We start from the raw sequence: 16568 nt of genomic DNA, 5'->3' as shown, positions 1-16568 counted from the left end.
GTGTTATGAGTGATGTGGGGGGGGGGGCAGAAGGGAGGGGGTGGGAGGTTTAGGGTTTTTAATGACGCCGTTATGTTTCTGTCTGCAGTGTGGAGAAAATCAAGGTCCTGCTGGACGCCATCACTGCCATCTACCAGCAATTCAAGAAGGACAAAGCAGAACGACGTAAGACCCACTTCACTCCACAGCAGGACAGGACAACCTGGAGGTCACCGGCTGACCCCCGAGGTCACCGGCTGAACCCGGAGGTCACCGGCTGACCCCCGAGGTCACCGGCTGACCCCCGAGGTCACCGGCTGACCCCCGACCTCCTCTGTGATTTCAGGTCTTCCATACAATGAGGAGCAGATCCACAAGTTTGATAAGTAAGTAATGAACCATGAAGGAACCAGGAAACATCTCTGGTTCTGTTCTGGCCCAGCCCGAATCGGCCTGGTTTTACAGAACAACCATAGAAATCTGACAGAGCATAAAATATTAATTTGACCTGTATTTAATCTGATGAATGGGTCTGGTTCTGACTGGTTCTGGTTCTGGCCCGGTTCCTCCAACAGGCAGAAGTTGGTGATCCATGCTGGCAAAGCTCGCTCTCTGTTCACCGACGAGTGTGCCATGAAGTACCGACTCTTCATATCCAAGAGCGAGGAGTGGATGAGGTACGGTCCAGTCCCCTGGTCCTGGTTCCGGCACAGTGTCCTGGTTCCAGTCCAGTGACCCGGTTCTCCCTCTGCCTGCAGGAAGGTCCACCATGTTCGGAAGCAGTTGCTCGGTTTGTCCGGTCAGCTGATCGGCGTGGAGAAGGAGGTGACCGTGCTGCTGGACCGGGCCGTCAAGGTGAACCCTGACCCGGAACCGTCCGCATCCTCGTCCTCTGGTTGCCTTGGTAACCTGAGGCTGAGACGCCTCCTCTCCCTCTGGTTGCCATGGTAACCAGCTGAGCCTGTGTTGGTTGCAGCTGCAGGAACAGTTTCCCCAGAAGGTTCTGGTTCCGAACGTGATGAAGGCCCAGCCGTACCTCAGCCCCAACACGCTGGTGGAGATGACGCTGGGGTAAGCCCGTCAGACCGCCGACCCGCTCCAGAACTGGGTCGGTCTGGTAACCTGCTGCTGTTCCTCTTCCTCAGGATGAAGAAGCTGAAGGAGGAGATGGAGGGAGTCGTCAAGGAGCTGGCGGAGAACAACCACTTCCTGGAGAGGTCCGCTTTCCCCAGCGTTACTGGTTCTGTTTGGGTCACAACCAGATCAGGACTGGATCTCTGAATGCCACCCTGTGCTCAAGTTCTGAGTCGGTTCTGATCCATGTGTGGGCCGGGTTAACCTGAGTTCTGGTTCTCCTGCAGGTTTGGGACTCTGACCCTGGACGGAGGGCTGAGAGGCTGATCCGGTCCGCGGCGCCGTGTACATACGCTCTGTAAATACTGTCGGACTCTGACGGGTACCCCGACCCGACCTGCTGGGGAACCATACATCAGAACTGCTCTGTTGGACGCAGAACCCACCATCACGTTTATGACTCCATTTCTCCAAAACACAGAGCCGGGCCAGAACTTCCAGCAGAACCTCCCGTTGCACACCAAGGGCCGGATCTTTAGCTGAATGCTTGTTCAAAAATGAGACGGAACAACGTTTGAGTCGTGGTGTTTTCCTTTAAATACTGTCAGACACATCACATCAGTATAATCTGCATCGCAGCATTATGCTGCCATAACCTGATGGGATTATTAGCTGATCCTGCAGCTCAGAGTTGGCATTACTGGAGGATATTACTCATCTAGTTTTTATTGTTTCTATTTTATTTTTAAAGTTCTAAATAATATGTTGACAGTGTTTCATTGTCACAGTAACAGCAGACCCCAAACGTGCTAAATACAGACACAGAAACAGCAGCAGTCTGGTTCAGGTTTAATAAAGCTCCAGCTGATAAGTGATATGTTTGCATATCCTCCTCCTTTCTGATGATGATCAGCATATGTTCTGTATATTTATGAAGGCAAAAACCTGAAATTAAACAGCAAAAATTTGGGTATTTAGCCTGACAAGACAAAAATAAACATTTTGATCATTATTCATTCATTTACAAATGTCACTGTTTCAAGCTAAATATAGAAATTGGAGCTAAATATTTAGATAACTACCAGTTATAATATTTAGCTCTGAGTATTTAGCATCGTTAGTTGACAGCTGGGTAAATATCTTGTTTATTTAGCTTAGCGCTAGCTCAATAGCTAGTTTACAAACTTCGCTAGTTCAGAACTAAATATTTAGCTAATATGCTAATTTCTTTGCCGATATCGGAAGTGGACTATCAAAATAAAAGTACTTCAGTATAAACTGCTGGTGAGATAGAAATGCTGATGCGTCGCTGTTGCTGTGTTGACTTTAAAACGACTCAACCTTGTTTGACATGCTCAGGAGAAGAAACGACCATAAAGAGGTAACATAAATCGATTAGAAGAGTACAATTTATAAATTGTAGTTTATTTTGGCAGTCCACTTCCGTTTATCTGCCGGTGAATTAGCATATTGGCTAAATATTTAGCAGGGGCAAAATTTGTGTCAGATTAAATATTTAGCTTTGTAACTGTGATACTCATGAATATATAAATAAAGTAGCAAAAATATGACTCAAACTGTATTTATGTTATGTATTTTATTTATTTATTTATTTTTGCTCTGACAAGTTAAATGACCCAAATTGTTGCTGTTAGTTTTTGACTAACGAACTGCGCAGTCCTGATCAGCTCTCCAGCAACACGCTAAGCTTTTACAGATTAGTTCCTGGACCAGATCTGCTCGCTTTTATTTCATTTTTCCGGATCTAATCCCGACTGTTTCCCAGAGTCACAGGTTTTAAACAGTAAACCCAGTTTACATGACGGTTCTGTTAAAGTCAAAAGCACTTATTGACACAAATAATTCAGCTGAACAAATCGCCAAGAACCCTGGATCAGATAACCTTCCTCTGGATGTTTGGGAAATAATTTGGATCATTTTGGTGAAGGTTTGTAGCTTTAATTGTTCAGAAAAATATTAGAATAAACCCAGTTCAATGTCTAATCGGCTTTCTTTGCTTTAATGAACGTTTAGTTCTAAACCGGTTCTTTTTTCATCAGTAATCCTCGTTACTTTCTTGGTTCCGTTTAATACAGAAATAAAGTGAAAGCAGAACTAAGACCTGAGTGAAATTGGCCACCCACCTTCTTCAAATCAGATAAAATAGATGTCAAACATTTGTGCAGCAAAATGTTTCCTTTGTGCTGCTCACATCATTTTAAAGATGCTAAGAAATGCTTCTAGAGGTCATGAAAGGTCATGACCCCCTCCCCCCCCACACTTCAAATCAGGTAGAATTTGTGTCAATCAACTCGGTTTGGTTTATACTGCTTTACTTTTGAGATATTAATTAAAGGTCAAAAGGTCAACCAGCCCCTGCCCCCTTTTGCAAACTCGAAATGACCTTTAAACTTTTATTAATATCTTCAAAGCCAAAGCAACATAAACTAAAAATTTAGCTCCACAAACGTACCCTCTAACAAATATTTGTATGTGGTTCCGAGTCCTCCGACCGATCAGAACCAGCCTCCTGTAACATTCGGTTCTGGATGGCTGAAGGCAGTCCGGGACAACAGCGCCCCCTGAAGGACTGGCTGTTCTCTGCGATTGAATGTGTCTCTGGCGTCCAGCAGGGGGCGCCGACGTGCTGCCAGCCTGTCGGGATGAAATGTTTACACCTGCTTTTGATGATGATTCTTTCACATATTCACGTGTTTCTGTTAATTCGTCACTCTGATTGGTCCTCTCGGTGCCGCTCTGCCCACAGGTCCAATCGGTTCTGATCACCAGTTTCATTTAGTTTCTACTATGCCGTGCTCTGAAACATGTTTCTGGAAGATGAACCAGATTAGATTTTTTCCTTCGCTGTCAGAACGTTCTGGAGGTTTTAGTTCCTTTTTCTCATCCTGGTTCTGATCTGTTCGTTCAGGGAGCCTTTGTTCTGCTCCTCTCCACTCCGCTGCTGGTTTCCCATGGCAACCGGCCGGTGCTGCGGTCGTCATGGTAACAAGCTGATACCACAGCCAATCAGAGCAGGCGGTCGTCTCCTTTTATAGAGGCACATAGAGGTTGCAGGTCCAGGAACAGCGCCCTCTATGGGCTGTGGGCTGAACCGGATCTGAACCTGTTCATGAAGTTCTGCCTCAGTCTGGAGAATTTCACCGAGATCCAGCCGGAGGTCCATGTCACTTCCTGCCTGTTACCATGGTAACTGCTGTTCTGTTCTCCGATATGTATATTCAATAAAATCTTGAGGCTACACAGAAGCACGCGTGAGACAACTCCATCTTAGCAGGCGCTCTCCTTTATTCTGTCCCCCGCCCCCAAACACAATACAGCACAAAGGTTCCTATCCACGGATAGCCTGATACTACAACTGCTGCTGTAGAACAGGTCAGGTTCCAGTTTCTAGATGAGGTCAACCAATCAAAGCCCAGAAAAGATAAAGATGAGGCCACACCTCTTCATCACCAGGAGTGATGCATCTGTCTTCATGAGAGCATCTTTAATCCTGATGAAGATGATGCTGATGAAGCTCTTCCTCTCCTGCTGGGCCCCTCTAACGCCTCTGTTCCGGTTCTTCTCCTAACCGGATCTCGGTTTCATCTCCATGAACCGGCCAGGTTCTAAGGTTCGGAACAGCTCCCCCTGCTGGCCTGGATCCCGCATTATTGACGGAGATCCGGGTTCTTCGCGGTGATTGGTCCGTTTAGCCCATCTGGCCCAGAGTCGAAGAATGACTTCATTCACTCAGGTCAGAAGCATCAGTTTCTTCTGCTTGGGTTCTGGTTCTAGGGTTGGGCTCGGAACCAGAACCTCCATCTGGACCAGTCTGTTATTGAGGTCCGGATTGTTGAATATTGTGGAAATAACAGATTATTTATCTTTATCTTCAGATTATTGCTGACTCAAAGACTTTCAACAAAACCTTGGATGTTGTTTTACGTGTTAAAGAACTATGAACACGAACTCATTCAGTTCTAACTGGAACCATTTCACATTTCAAATGTATTTTTAAAGGGACAGTGCTCAACAATAAACATAATTTAAGTTAACCTGAGTTAGCTAAAGGAAGCTAGTTTTCGATTATAGTCCATTTAGCAGTTGTTCCATAAAAATTAACAAAATTAAAATAGTACATTATTAACAATTACATGACAAGAAATCATGATAACTAGAGAAAGAAAAGCAGAACCATTTCTGGGTCCTAGTGGAGGTGTTCTTCACTTGTTTTATCTGGTCCCTTAAAGGTGTGCCTTCTTTTGTTACTTTCTTTTCTTTTATGACTTTTATTAAATCTGATTAATAAATGAACGGAACATTTTTCTTATCCTTTATTCTTGTTTTTTCCTCGGGGGCCCCTTGTTTTCCCGCCCTGGGCCCCAGAAAGCGCCCGGCCCGCCCTGCTGCACCTCCTCTTTATCATCAGCTTCATCCTGGAGACGGACAGCCATGATGTCTGCCGCTTCTTCTTCCTCCTGCTGCTGAAAACCACGGGATGAAGCTCCTCTTCTTCCCGCTGGTCCGGATTCTGTAGCGGATTCGGAACCCGCCGGACCGCTGGTTCGGTTCAGTCTAGCAGCAGCAGATGTTCGGCCGCCTCGCTGACGCTGCGACACGGTTTGTTTACGTGCGAAGAGGATGAAGATCCGGAGATCCAGGAGGAAGAACGACGACAGGAAGCTCCAGTGATGCCGAACATGTAAGATTCGGTTCGGTTCGGTTTTAATGGTTTGGGTTTAGAAACATGTGCGGTTGTGACGGTGGCGCCAGTATTTTTCCATGAGGTTCAGGTTGGACGTCAAGGCGGTGATGAAGATGGAGGCTGAGTTTAGGAGGAAGGTCTGCTGGTTCCGTTCATGATGGATCCAGATTCTGGAGCGTCTGGGTCTCAGTCAGAATCGGATCAGAATATTAACTGGACCAAACAATCTCATTTCTGTCCTGATCTCAATTTATGATTTCATTTTCTTATTTTTAAAGAGTTTAAAACATATTTTTATGAGTCTGAATTTTTTCCTTTCACTTTGGAGAAAATCAATAAGATTTATTGATTTTGTTTTGCTGCTGTGATCAGAACTCTGTCATTCGGCTCTGAATCGATTCTCATTTGATTGGTTTGTGTATTTTAAAGGACTGTGTGTTTGTGCATATTTCCTCTGGATCTCAGGCAGATCCCGGATTTCTTTAGCTAGAAAATCTTAACCACGATTTAATTCAAGAGCTTTAAGCTCAGAGGGAATCCGTCCAGAAAAGTGTTTCCTAACAAGAAGATGATCCGGATCAGCGTTTGGATCTCCGGTTCCGACCCGTTTGGTTAGCTCTAACAGGTTGCTAACGAGTAAATCCAGCCGTGCCAACAGGTCAGCGTCTGTAAACACAGTTTTCTCTCATGGGTCCCTCCCAGCGCTAATGGGTTCCCCCAGAGGAGCCGCGGGTCCCTGCAGAGTCCTAACCGGTCCCAGTGAGGGACTGGAAATCAGGAGCGATGAAATCTGTGACTGGGGGATTAAGAGGAGGAGGTGTTTCAGGTTGGTACCAACACTACTAACCAGTGATCTGATTAACTCAACCACCGACTAATAGAGGAACGCATCCTGCTCCAGCCTACTTATGGATCAAGCTAGTAAAACCAACATGGCCCCTCAGTTTTTATCTTTCTGAGTATTCACCTAGTTAAAACACCAACCTGTCAATCAGTCTACCCAAAAGGATAAAAAAACATCAACCAAACCATTCAGCAGTCAGTAAGTCAACCTAACTACCAACTCCTCCCCAATCTACTCTTGGTCTGTTCACCGACCGACAGGGGGAAACCTTACTAACCCTGCAAATTACAACCCAGTCATATTTACCAACTAAACTGGCCAAGGAACCAAACTTCTAACTAGTATTACATTAAGATCTTTTGACCAACCAACCAACCAGTCAACCAAGTAGCTAACTCCCTGGGCATCATTACCAACCAACCAATCTCTGATCTAGTAATTGGATCAACATCTAGCATTACATTAAAATCTTCTGACCAATCAAACAAACATATGACCACCTAACCTAGCTAACCATTGAACCAATTGTTCTACCACTCAGCTCATCTACACAACCACCCACAGACCCAAGAAAATCCCAATATGTGATCAGTTCTCTTAAACAGAAATATGCTGATGTGCTACAGCAGGGGTCCTGCAACCTTTAAATAATAGTCTCTGGTACAACACACCTCAATCAAATGGTTGAATCACCTCCTCAGTCCAGTTCTTCTGGGTTTTGCTAATGACCTGATTATTTGACTCAGGTGTGCTGAAGCAGAGACATTTAAACCTGCGGACACCTGGCCTGGAGGCCTGGATCTGAGGATCCCTGTGCTACAGTGTTAGTTGAGTCTGAAAACGTTTTGGTATCATTTAAACAGTTTCAGGTTCACTCCTATTTTTAACCTATGAACCATCAACTCAACAGTCAGTCAACAAATCTAGCAACCAGCTGATAAACCACCCTGTAGACCAGAGTTCAGTCTGTTTGTTCAATTACATATTCACACCTTCCCAACTGAACTGGACTGTCTAGCAAATGGACTGCTAATAAGTCCAGGGTGAACTAAGGTTTCAGGATGGTGAACCCTTAGTTCACCATCATGGTTAATACGCATAGCAAAAGCACCACTGCCTATCACAAGCTAGATAATGGTTGAACTGTCCTCTGAACTTCAGAATAAATTGAAAGGGAGACGAAACTCACCCAACAACTTCCTCTTCTACTTAGCAACCCGTTACCCTTACCAACATCTAACCACTGGCCAGTCTGTTAACTTGTTTGGTTACTGACTGGTCATCCAATCTAGAGCCAATTCTGAGTTTTACTAACGGTTCATGTTTAGGTTCTTGGTTACTTCAGCAGGTCCAGTACCTCCGATGGTACCGGACCTGCTTTATAAATACATTCAGAAGGTTGTTCTCTCAGCTCTGTCTGTCTGGTGACTGTCTGTTTCTGTCTCCACAGCTCATCTGTGACGCTGCGATATAGAAATGGTGTATGCTCAGTCCACAAACAGAGTTGGTGTGAATCCCTCCTCCTACTCCCCGTTCTTCAAGAATCAGATGTCATTTAACTTCTCCAAGAAAGAGAACTTCACTGTGCTGGCTGCCTTGCCCACCACTGCACTCTACAGCCTCGAGGGCTCGACCCCCAGGCAGCCCAACGCCACCGCCACCTCCGGCGACCTGTCCTCAGGGGAGGTCGCCATCCTGGGCCTGGTGTTCGGCTTCCTCTGGCTGGTCTCCATCCTGGGAAATGCCCTTGTTTGCCTGGTCATCCACAGGAGCAGGCGGACTCAGTCCACTACCAACTACTTTGTGGTGTCCATGGCGTGTGCAGACCTGCTCATGAGCCTGGGCTGGGCTCCGTTTGTCCTTCTGCAGGTGGCTGCAGGACAATGGCCACTGAGCGCTGCTGCCTGCAAGGTTGTTCGTTACCTGCAGCACCTGTGCCCTGGTGTTCAGGTTTATGTGCTGCTGTCCATCTCTGTGGACCGCTTCTACACCATTGTCTATCCGCTCAGCTTCAAGGTGTCCAGAGAAAAGGCCAAGAAGATGATTCTGGCCTCATGGTTGTTTGATGCAGCCTTTATTGCCCCCTGTTTCTTCTTTTATGGCTCTGCAGACAGTCATTGTGACTTTTTCCTCCCAAGCAGTTGGGGCAGTATCACCTACGCTGCATTTCACCTTCTAGTTGGCTTTCTGGTCCCAGTTGGACTCATCATTTCCTTCTACCAGCGAGTGGTTCGCTACATCTGGAGGATCGGCGCTGACGGCCATACGGTGCGTCGGACCATGAACATCGTCCCGCGGACTAAAGTTAAGACCATCAAGATGTTCCTCATGCTGAACTCAGTTTTCTTCCTCACCTGGACGCCCTTCTACGTGGCCCAGCTGTGGCACCCTGAGGAGGTCGACACGCCCAGCAGGAAGGAGCTGCTGTTCTTCACAACCATCGCTTGGGTCTGCTTTAGCTCCACGGCCTCCAAACCCACCCTGTACTCCGTCTACAATGCCAACTTCAGGCGCGGCATGCGGGAGACCTTCTGTATGTCATCCATGAAGTGCTACCGCAGCAACGCTTACACCATCACTGCCAGCTCCCGGATGGCCAAGAAAAACTACGTTGGGGTGGTGGAAATCCCAGTCCAAGCTAAGACCATCACCAAGGACTCGGTGTACGATGCGTTTGACCGGGAGGCGAAGAAGAAGAAGGTAGCCTGGCCCACCAATACCAACCCACCCAACACTTTCGTTTGAGCAACTGAGCCAACGCCACGGTTATAGGGCGCCATTTGTCAAGTTACACAGTAAAATATTACCAGCAATAATTTGGTTTATTTAGCCTGTTATAGAAGACAATGTGCAACTAAACATTTAGATATCAAGCTAAATATTTAGCTTGCTATCCAAATACTTGCTAGTTAAATATTGCGGTTGTAACTGAATATTTATCTAATAAAATTACTATCCGATGTTTAGTTATATTTAATTTGAAATAAATATTTGATTTGGAGGTACTATCCAGATTAAATGTTTATTTTGCTAACCAAATATTGAGTTACAACCTAAATATTTACTTTGCAAGCTAAACACCCACATTTGTTCTCTAAATACTTGAAAGCTAAATATTTAGCTTGTAAGCTAAATATCTAATTAAACATTGAAGTTAGAACCCTTACATTTATAAATGCATGAATAACTTGAAGACTAGACTTTGAAAAACAAGCAGCCACATTTTTTCTTTGAGAGGCCAAATAAACCAAATTAGTTGTGTTAATGTCTTCCTGTGTGACTGAACACTGAGACTCCCAGATTGTTTGTTGGTTTAAAGGGCTTCTTTCTGATTGGTCCGCGCTCCTGGCAGCCATGTTTTCTACGTCACGTCTCATGTTTTCATGTTGCTTCCTGAGCGCAGCCAATGAACATCAACAGCTACTTGTGCGATTTGTGAGCTAGAAGCTAACGTTAGTAAAGACTAACGTAGTGCTGACGTCATGTGTTGCTTCAAGAGACGTTAGCAGAACCGTGAAGCTGGTTCTGATTACCTCAACTGGACCGAAGCCGAAGAGTTAATTGGATGTAGTGTGGCCGGTAGGTGGCGCTGTAGGCTGTCTTTAGCTGTTACCACTCAGAACCGGAACCAGAATCAGAAGGAACCCGGTTCTGGTAAATGATGTAAAAATGAAATAAAGGAAGCCGAGAATTTTCATCAGAATCATGATTCTGGTTTATTTGCTTTGACAAACTGAAGTTCTGTAAAAGCTACAAAGGTTCTTCAGAACTCACAAAGTGCTTCTGCTACAATAAAGAAAGTGCACAACATTCAGGAAGGATTACATCAACCAGAACCAGAACAGAAAATCTGGGATTCCTCGGGAAACGGGTTCTGGATCTGCTGATTTAGACAGAATCACCTGAAAACGAAGCAAAAAACGGATCCAAGACTGGATTAGTCAGATCCAGAAACAACCGATCCAGAACAGAAATGTTTAGCGAGACGATCAAACTTTAACGTCTTTTTCTCAGGAGCTGAAAGCCGAGTGGATCATGTGACCTGGAAACAGCCAGGTAACCTCCGAGTGTCGCCTGAACAGGTGGGAGGCTGAAAGCGGGGAGAAGACAAGATGGCCGACCTCAGCAACGTGAGGAGCGATCAGAGCAGATGGAGCGGACCCCGGTATTCGGGTTTTATCCGGGCGGTGTCCGGGTTGTTTGGGGTCACAGAGTCTGTAGCTGACATGGCGGCGGCGCTGGGCGGCGGTCTAGCTCTGGGCGGCACCGGCGCTGCTGTTCTTGCCGTTCTTGGCCGTCTTGGTGCCGGCGCTGCTCTGAGGAATCTTCTGCTCGTCTCCGGTCAGCAGAGCTTTGATCTCCGACGGGATCTTGCCCTGATCCATGGCCGAGCACCACTGCTTGTACTGCAGGGAGAGAGGCAGGTGAGACCGAGCCGCACCAGAACCACAGCAACATGGTTCTGATAACGAACTGGTTCTAATTAAATGAGTCCAATTCAAATGGCTGAATTCACTGGGAAACTTTGTGTTTTAGGTGATGGATGGATGGACGGACCCAGATTTAATCAAAACCAGTCAGAACCTAATGTCTTGGTTCTGATCGGCCCAGTTTCAGTGAGTAGAACCTGAACAGGAAGCAGCATCTCTCAAGCGAAGCTCTTCCGGTTCTGACCCTAGCAGAACCGGAAGTGTCCTGCAGCAGCTCACCATCTCCAGCTCCTCCCGCAGCGCGCAGATGGCCCTCTCCTTACTGGAAACCAGTTCTTCCAGGTACTGGTAGCGCAGCTTCTTCCGGGCCCGGCACTCCCTGGCACTCTGCCGGCTCCGCTCCAGCTTGGCCTTCAGGTCGATCTTAGCCGGCTTCCGGCCGCGTTTCCCGGGCTTCTTCACTTTCCCAGCCACCATCTGGGGGGTAGAGTTCAGAACCAGAGGACAGGTTCAGTAATGGGTCTGTGGTTCTGGAGCTAAATCCAGTATAAGATACAGAACCAGAACTTTAATGGCTTTCACCTGTTGGACCTTTGGAATTTGCTTTACTTCCGGTTCTTATTTTGATTTTCAGAATAAAACCTGACTCATGTTACAGAACAGTAAAAAGTATACACACCCTTCCAGGTGCTTTGCGGTCCAAAAGAACTCTGTCTCAGAACTGCTGACCCAAAGAAAAAAAAAATACTCAAGAGTTCAGAACCGACTCCAGACCTCCAGAAGAACCAAACAGAACCAGCCAGCATACCTAGGTGGGGCCCATATGAGGAAAAGGAGGGCATATGGGGAAATTGTCTGCCCTCCTTTTCCCCATATGGGGCCCCACCTACGTATGCTGGCAGGGCACCTGAACCGCACTGAGCATGCGCACACTCCTTATTACCTACTAATGGACCTGCAGAACCTTCCAGAACCAAAGCCCAGCCTCTGTCCGACCCGAAGCGGGGAACCACTAGCTATGTTAACATTACATGAGATCGATTCTGATCCAGCAGAACCAATTTGGAGACAGAATCTTGACCAATCAGAACCGAACCTTTATACTCTAACCGGGTTCGGTGGTCTAATCCAGTTGATTTTGGACGAGCCCGGTTCGGCAGAGTGATTCATTACCTTGTTATCTTCCATTTCGATCCAAAGCGAAACAAAGACCCGGGATCGGAAACGGAACCGAGCCCGAGCAGCAGAACAGCAGCCGGTTCGGCTGACCAAGTTCAGGAATTGCTTTTAGTGTCGAACCCAATTGATCCAGCTAAGGATGGAAGATGGTTCCGTTTGATCCAGATCAGGGAAGTTTCTGATTTGTTTACATCTTCGCTTCCTGTCGCTCTTCTTCTTCTTCTTCTTCTTCTTCTTCTTCTTCTTCTTCTTCTTCTTCTCCTCCTGTTGATCGCTCGCTGCAACCTGTAGCGCACTGCCCCCTGCCGGACGCAGAGGGCACAACACCAAACTAAGGTCAGCAAAGAACAGACTGATTCTGCACGGTTCTGTAACATAATCATATTTATGTTCATTTTATTCTCCATTTCTTTAATTTTATTATTATTTTATGTTCCCATGGAAACCGTTTGAAGACCTGAACAAAGTTTTCCTGAACTGGAAATGCCTGGAGGAATTCTGCATGTTAGAAATTAACAGGTGATAGTCAGGTTAAATTCTGCTTTTAGTTTTCCCAGAATCTTGTCAGAATCAGGGAGACGTTCTGACTAATGGACCTCCTCAGCTGACTCCTCTTAATGTGGAACAGCAGTTCTCTGTGGTTTGGGTTTATCTGAACCAGAACTGGGTCTGATGAGTTGACCATCTCTTCCTCTGATTTTTTTTTTCCAACAATCTCTGTATCAGATTTTCTCAGGGAGTTATCCATGCATGCTAATTGCTCCGGAATGAGAAGGTTTCCTATGTGCAGCGTTCCTTTGTCCCGTCGCTGCTCCCTCTGGAGCAGCATGGGGCTCAGCTGACTTCCTGTTACACAACCAGAGAGGACAACTCTCTGCAACTAGCATCAACCTCAGCTGGCCGGTTGATCCTGAACACCATCTAGACTCGGAGGGTTTCCTCCGTCACCTGCTGGGTTTGCTCCTCCAGAGCTCAGGTGTCCTGAGGGAAAGCAGCGCTGCTGCATTAGTTCTGATTGGTTCTTAATTTAGATGTTTGTTTCATGGATGCAGAGAGAGAAGCAGGAAGTTGAAACCATCTCTTCCATCCATCATAATGGATCGTGTCCCCTACTCCAGCATTTTTCTAGGCAGACGGACAGACAGGTTTAAAGAGGAGTGGCAAAAGCAAAGGAGGTGGATTAGCAGAGCTATAAGCATCCAGTCACACCACACATCATACAACTGTACCATTAAAAAACTGAAAATAAATACATCTGTGTGAAGAAAAGATGGGTTTAAATAAAATAAGATTATTATGGTGCAATATAAAAGTATATTATGATATATTTCACAAACAGTTGATGGAATATTTTAAATAAAATTTAATTTTTATATTCATGCATTAGATTGCTCTGTTTTAAATTGGTATGTTTTTGTAACTTTTAGTTGTGTTTGTATTGGACTATTAATTTAATCACAAATCTTAAAATATTTTTAAAATTTAAATGTAATTTGATGCTTTCTTCAAAATGTTAATCTTATTTTATTGGACCATATTAATTTATTACTGCATTTCTTCACTTGACTGATTCTTATTTTAATTTGATGTGTAGTTCAGTGTTCAGTGTATATGATTATTTACTTATAATATCTTATTGTTTATAATCATTGTTTTTATGTTGATTTTGGGGTGTTATGTTTGTTGTTATAATTACTTATTTATTACAGGTTTCTTTTTATTTTTCACATTTTTATATTTATTTATTATAAATGTTAATTAGAAGAGATTTATTTTTGGGTGTCCTTTACTTCCATAGACCATATGCATATAAGACTATGATAGTTCTGTTTTAAATTTGTAAGTAAATTGTTTTACATATTCATTCCATTTAAATGGAAATAAATATTTGTGTTCTATTATCTAATTTTATTTTTAGAACATATTTGTTTAGCCATACTTCAAACATTTACTTTTCTATTTGATTTTTCTGTTGTTTCCAGTAAACGTATTACTTTGATATTTTAGCAGTATTCTGTTTATTGTTACCATTACATACTGAATGTATTTTTGCACTTTATTTTAGTGTATTATTTTTACTTTATTTTATTTTTTGCAGTTCTAGAGTTCCACAGTCCATGCTGAATGTGTTCTTAAAGCAACAGGACGCTGAAGCTGCTCTACTGTATAGCGCAGCGTCAGTAATTGGGACGCTGGCCCTTTAAGAGTCCTCCGAGTTCTTCGGACTCTGCTCCGGATGACGACTTGGTGTTATTTTTACCGCGGTGACCTCATCTCTTATGGCAGCGGTAGGACTTCGGTTCACTCAACCGCTTTCTGCTCGGTTTCTGCCGCCTCTTCTATTCCCTTTCTCGGCCTTTAATTTCCGCTACATTTCCGCGAGCTTCCCCCGGAACATCAAGCGGGACGGCGAAGCTGTTAGCCGGACTGTGACGAAGACTTTTCAGGCGGTGAGTTCACCGAAATTTCTCGTTGAGGTCCGAAGCTTCGGCGGCGGTTGGAGTTCCGTTACCGGGGCCTAAAGTTCGGGTCCTGGTTCCTGAGCGGTTCCATGGGCCTGGTTCCGATGGTCAGTCGGTGTTAAACCGCCAGACAGTCCGGGAAAATGTCAGCGATGGTCGGGGTCGATAGTTCAGAACCCAAAAGTTCTGGAAAGGTCGGTCCGAATCCATCAGGTCCACCTTAAAGCTTTATTTCTTTATTCAATATCCACCCTAAAGTTATCAGTGCTCACGAAGTTTATTTTAAATATAACAAATATAATCCGGATTTTGTTGGAGCATGGAGTTAAACCGCAGGTCCACCTTAAAGCCATCAGGTAAACTAAAAATACATAAATAAACCGCAGGTCCACCTTAAAGTGGTTCTATTATCGGCCGGTTCCGACAGAAACACCAGGTCCCTTCAGCCCAGGTGGGGTTCTGGTTGAGGTTCGGGTGGTGTTCCAGAAAAACTTACAGCTTTCACTTTCTCTAAATTGGCTTTAATATGAGCGCCACTTCCGGTTTTACTTCATCTGATAATAAAGCTAAAAGTTTTGGTTCATTTAATGTTCATTCACTTCAGAGCCGATTCTTTCTGCTGATTATAGATCTTTGATTTCAGGAACCAATGAAGCCAAACGTTGTATCTGTTCCTCTAAGGGAAGTTATTGTAATAAATGAGTTATTACAGAATCTGGTTTACAGTGAGGTTTGGACCTGAACCGGGTCAGATGTCAGCTTGTGGTTCTGATTCTAAAGTGTTTAGCTCTCATTTGGGTCCAAACTTCAGTTTGGCTCTGTAGATTCTGAGGCTCAGAAAAATTTAATGGAAGGAAGAAATGTTTTAGTTATTACCCATCTAAGCCGTTCCTGAAACTGAGTGGCGTTCTGTAAATGTCCCAGTGGTCCGGTTCTGGATCCAGATGATTACTTTATCAGAATATATTCATCCATTCTTCATGGAACCAAATGTTTATTAGTAAATCACGTTACAACAACAAGGCACTGCAAAGTGTTTTACACCATAAAAACATAAAATCATCTTAGATTCATTAAAATAAGTTTTTGACTGCAGTGTGTTTTTTATCCTGGTGAAATAAAGATTAAATAAGGAAATCAGTAAACATCAAATATGTTGATCATAACTCAGATTAACTTGGATTAACTCCAACCAGGTGGTTTTAATCTGGATTAAAGGAACTCGGCGTTTCTGCTGTTTTTCAGTTTTCTGGAAGTTTGTTCCAGATCTGTGGAGCATAGAAGCTGAATGCTGCTTCTCATCTGGTTCTGGTTCTGGATGCAGAGCAGAACCAGAACCAGATGATTATAAACTGATCAAAGTATTTAAATTCTATTCTGGGAGCTGAGTCGGGGCGGATTGGGTCGGACACGCTGTGGTTCTGATGGTCTGGATGTTTCTGTTTCAGGAAGCGTTGGCGTGATGAAGATTATGACGATGATGCCCCGCCCCCAGATGTGACATCATCCTGCCTTCATCTTCCTCACCCGCTCCTCCTCATCAGGACTCTCTAACCTGTCCAGAACCATGAAGTTCTTCTGAGCCTCTCGTGTTCTGGAACCGGACCGGACCGCCACCGAGGAAGAAGAGCCGGACCGGAGTGGAGCGCGATGCCCCGGCCCAGCACGGTGCGGCCCATCGGGCCAGAGGCCCTGGTGGTTCTGCTGGAGGGCGGGTTGGATCGGGTGGTTCTGATCGACAGCCGGCCCTTCGTGGATTACAACACGTCTCACATCCTGGAGGCGCTGAACGTCAACGGCTCCAAGCTGATGAAGAGGAGGCTGCAGCAGGACAAGGTGCAGATCACCGAGCTGCTGCAGCACTGCGCCCGCAGCCAGGTGAGGAGGAGGAGGGA

General features: G+C 45.1%; 4 protein-coding genes across 5 annotated transcripts in view; 3 read left to right on the top strand and 1 right to left on the bottom strand.

The window, feature by feature from the left end:
• tbk1 (TANK-binding kinase 1) overlaps window positions 1-2065 on the top strand; it is a 21203-nt gene extending 19138 nt beyond the window's left edge. Inside the window, exons 15-21 of the mRNA XM_015021961.1 lie at window positions 89-165; window positions 326-365; window positions 555-656; window positions 738-834; window positions 956-1050; window positions 1125-1196; window positions 1341-2065. Of these exons, the coding sequence (XP_014877447.1) occupies window positions 89-165; window positions 326-365; window positions 555-656; window positions 738-834; window positions 956-1050; window positions 1125-1196; window positions 1341-1380 (523 nt within the window). The 3' untranslated portion in view covers window positions 1381-2065. The remainder of the gene's footprint in view (window positions 1-88; window positions 166-325; window positions 366-554; window positions 657-737; window positions 835-955; window positions 1051-1124; window positions 1197-1340) is intronic.
• Window positions 2066-2594: 529 nt separating this feature from the next.
• Window positions 2595-10299, top strand: gpr19 (G protein-coupled receptor 19). Its single transcript, XM_015021965.1, has 2 exons — window positions 2595-5755; window positions 8053-10299. The coding sequence occupies exon 2, from the start codon at window positions 8079-8081 to the stop codon at window positions 9345-9347; it is 1269 nt and encodes a 422-aa protein (XP_014877451.1). The 5' UTR covers window positions 2595-5755; window positions 8053-8078; the 3' UTR covers window positions 9348-10299.
• Window positions 10300-12475, bottom strand: crebl2 (cAMP responsive element binding protein-like 2). Its single transcript, XM_015021966.1, has 3 exons — window positions 12206-12475; window positions 11312-11509; window positions 10300-11008 (listed from the first exon to the last, which is right to left on the bottom strand). The coding sequence occupies exons 1-3, from the start codon at window positions 12218-12220 to the stop codon at window positions 10853-10855; spliced, it is 369 nt and encodes a 122-aa protein (XP_014877452.1). The 5' UTR covers window positions 12221-12475; the 3' UTR covers window positions 10300-10852.
• A 1662-nt stretch (window positions 12476-14137) lies between these two features.
• The window catches only part of dusp16 (dual specificity phosphatase 16), a 10373-nt gene continuing 7942 nt past the window's right edge, over window positions 14138-16568 (top strand). Inside the window, exons 1-2 of one of the 2 annotated variants that reach the window (XM_015021963.1) lie at window positions 14138-14661; window positions 16122-16515. In XM_015021963.1, the coding sequence (XP_014877449.1) occupies window positions 16324-16515 (192 nt within the window). In that variant the 5' untranslated portion in view covers window positions 14138-14661; window positions 16122-16323. Of the gene's footprint in view, window positions 14662-16121; window positions 16552-16568 lie in introns of both variants that reach the window. The other variant, XM_015021962.1, reaches the window with a different exon arrangement.

Source organism: Poecilia latipinna, unplaced genomic scaffold, assembly GCF_001443285.1.
Source record: "Poecilia latipinna isolate Pla-1442-1.1 unplaced genomic scaffold, P_latipinna-1.0 Scaffold2903, whole genome shotgun sequence".
Taxonomy (NCBI): Eukaryota; Metazoa; Chordata; class Actinopteri; order Cyprinodontiformes; family Poeciliidae; genus Poecilia; species Poecilia latipinna.
The sequence above is the reverse complement of the archived record's forward strand: the minus strand, read 5'-3'. Positions and strand labels throughout refer to the sequence as shown.

Bases quoted from the DNA above. Each gene is read 5' to 3' on its own strand.
- gpr19 (XM_015021965.1), top strand. From the start codon at position 8,079: ATGGTGTATGCTCAGTCCACAAACAGAGTTGGTGTGAATCCCTCCTCC.
- crebl2 (XM_015021966.1), bottom strand. The intron at 11,009-11,311 runs GTGAGCTGCTGC...CTCTCCCTGCAG, and splicing joins TGCGGGAGGAGCTGGAGATG to TACAAGCAGTGGTGCTCGGC.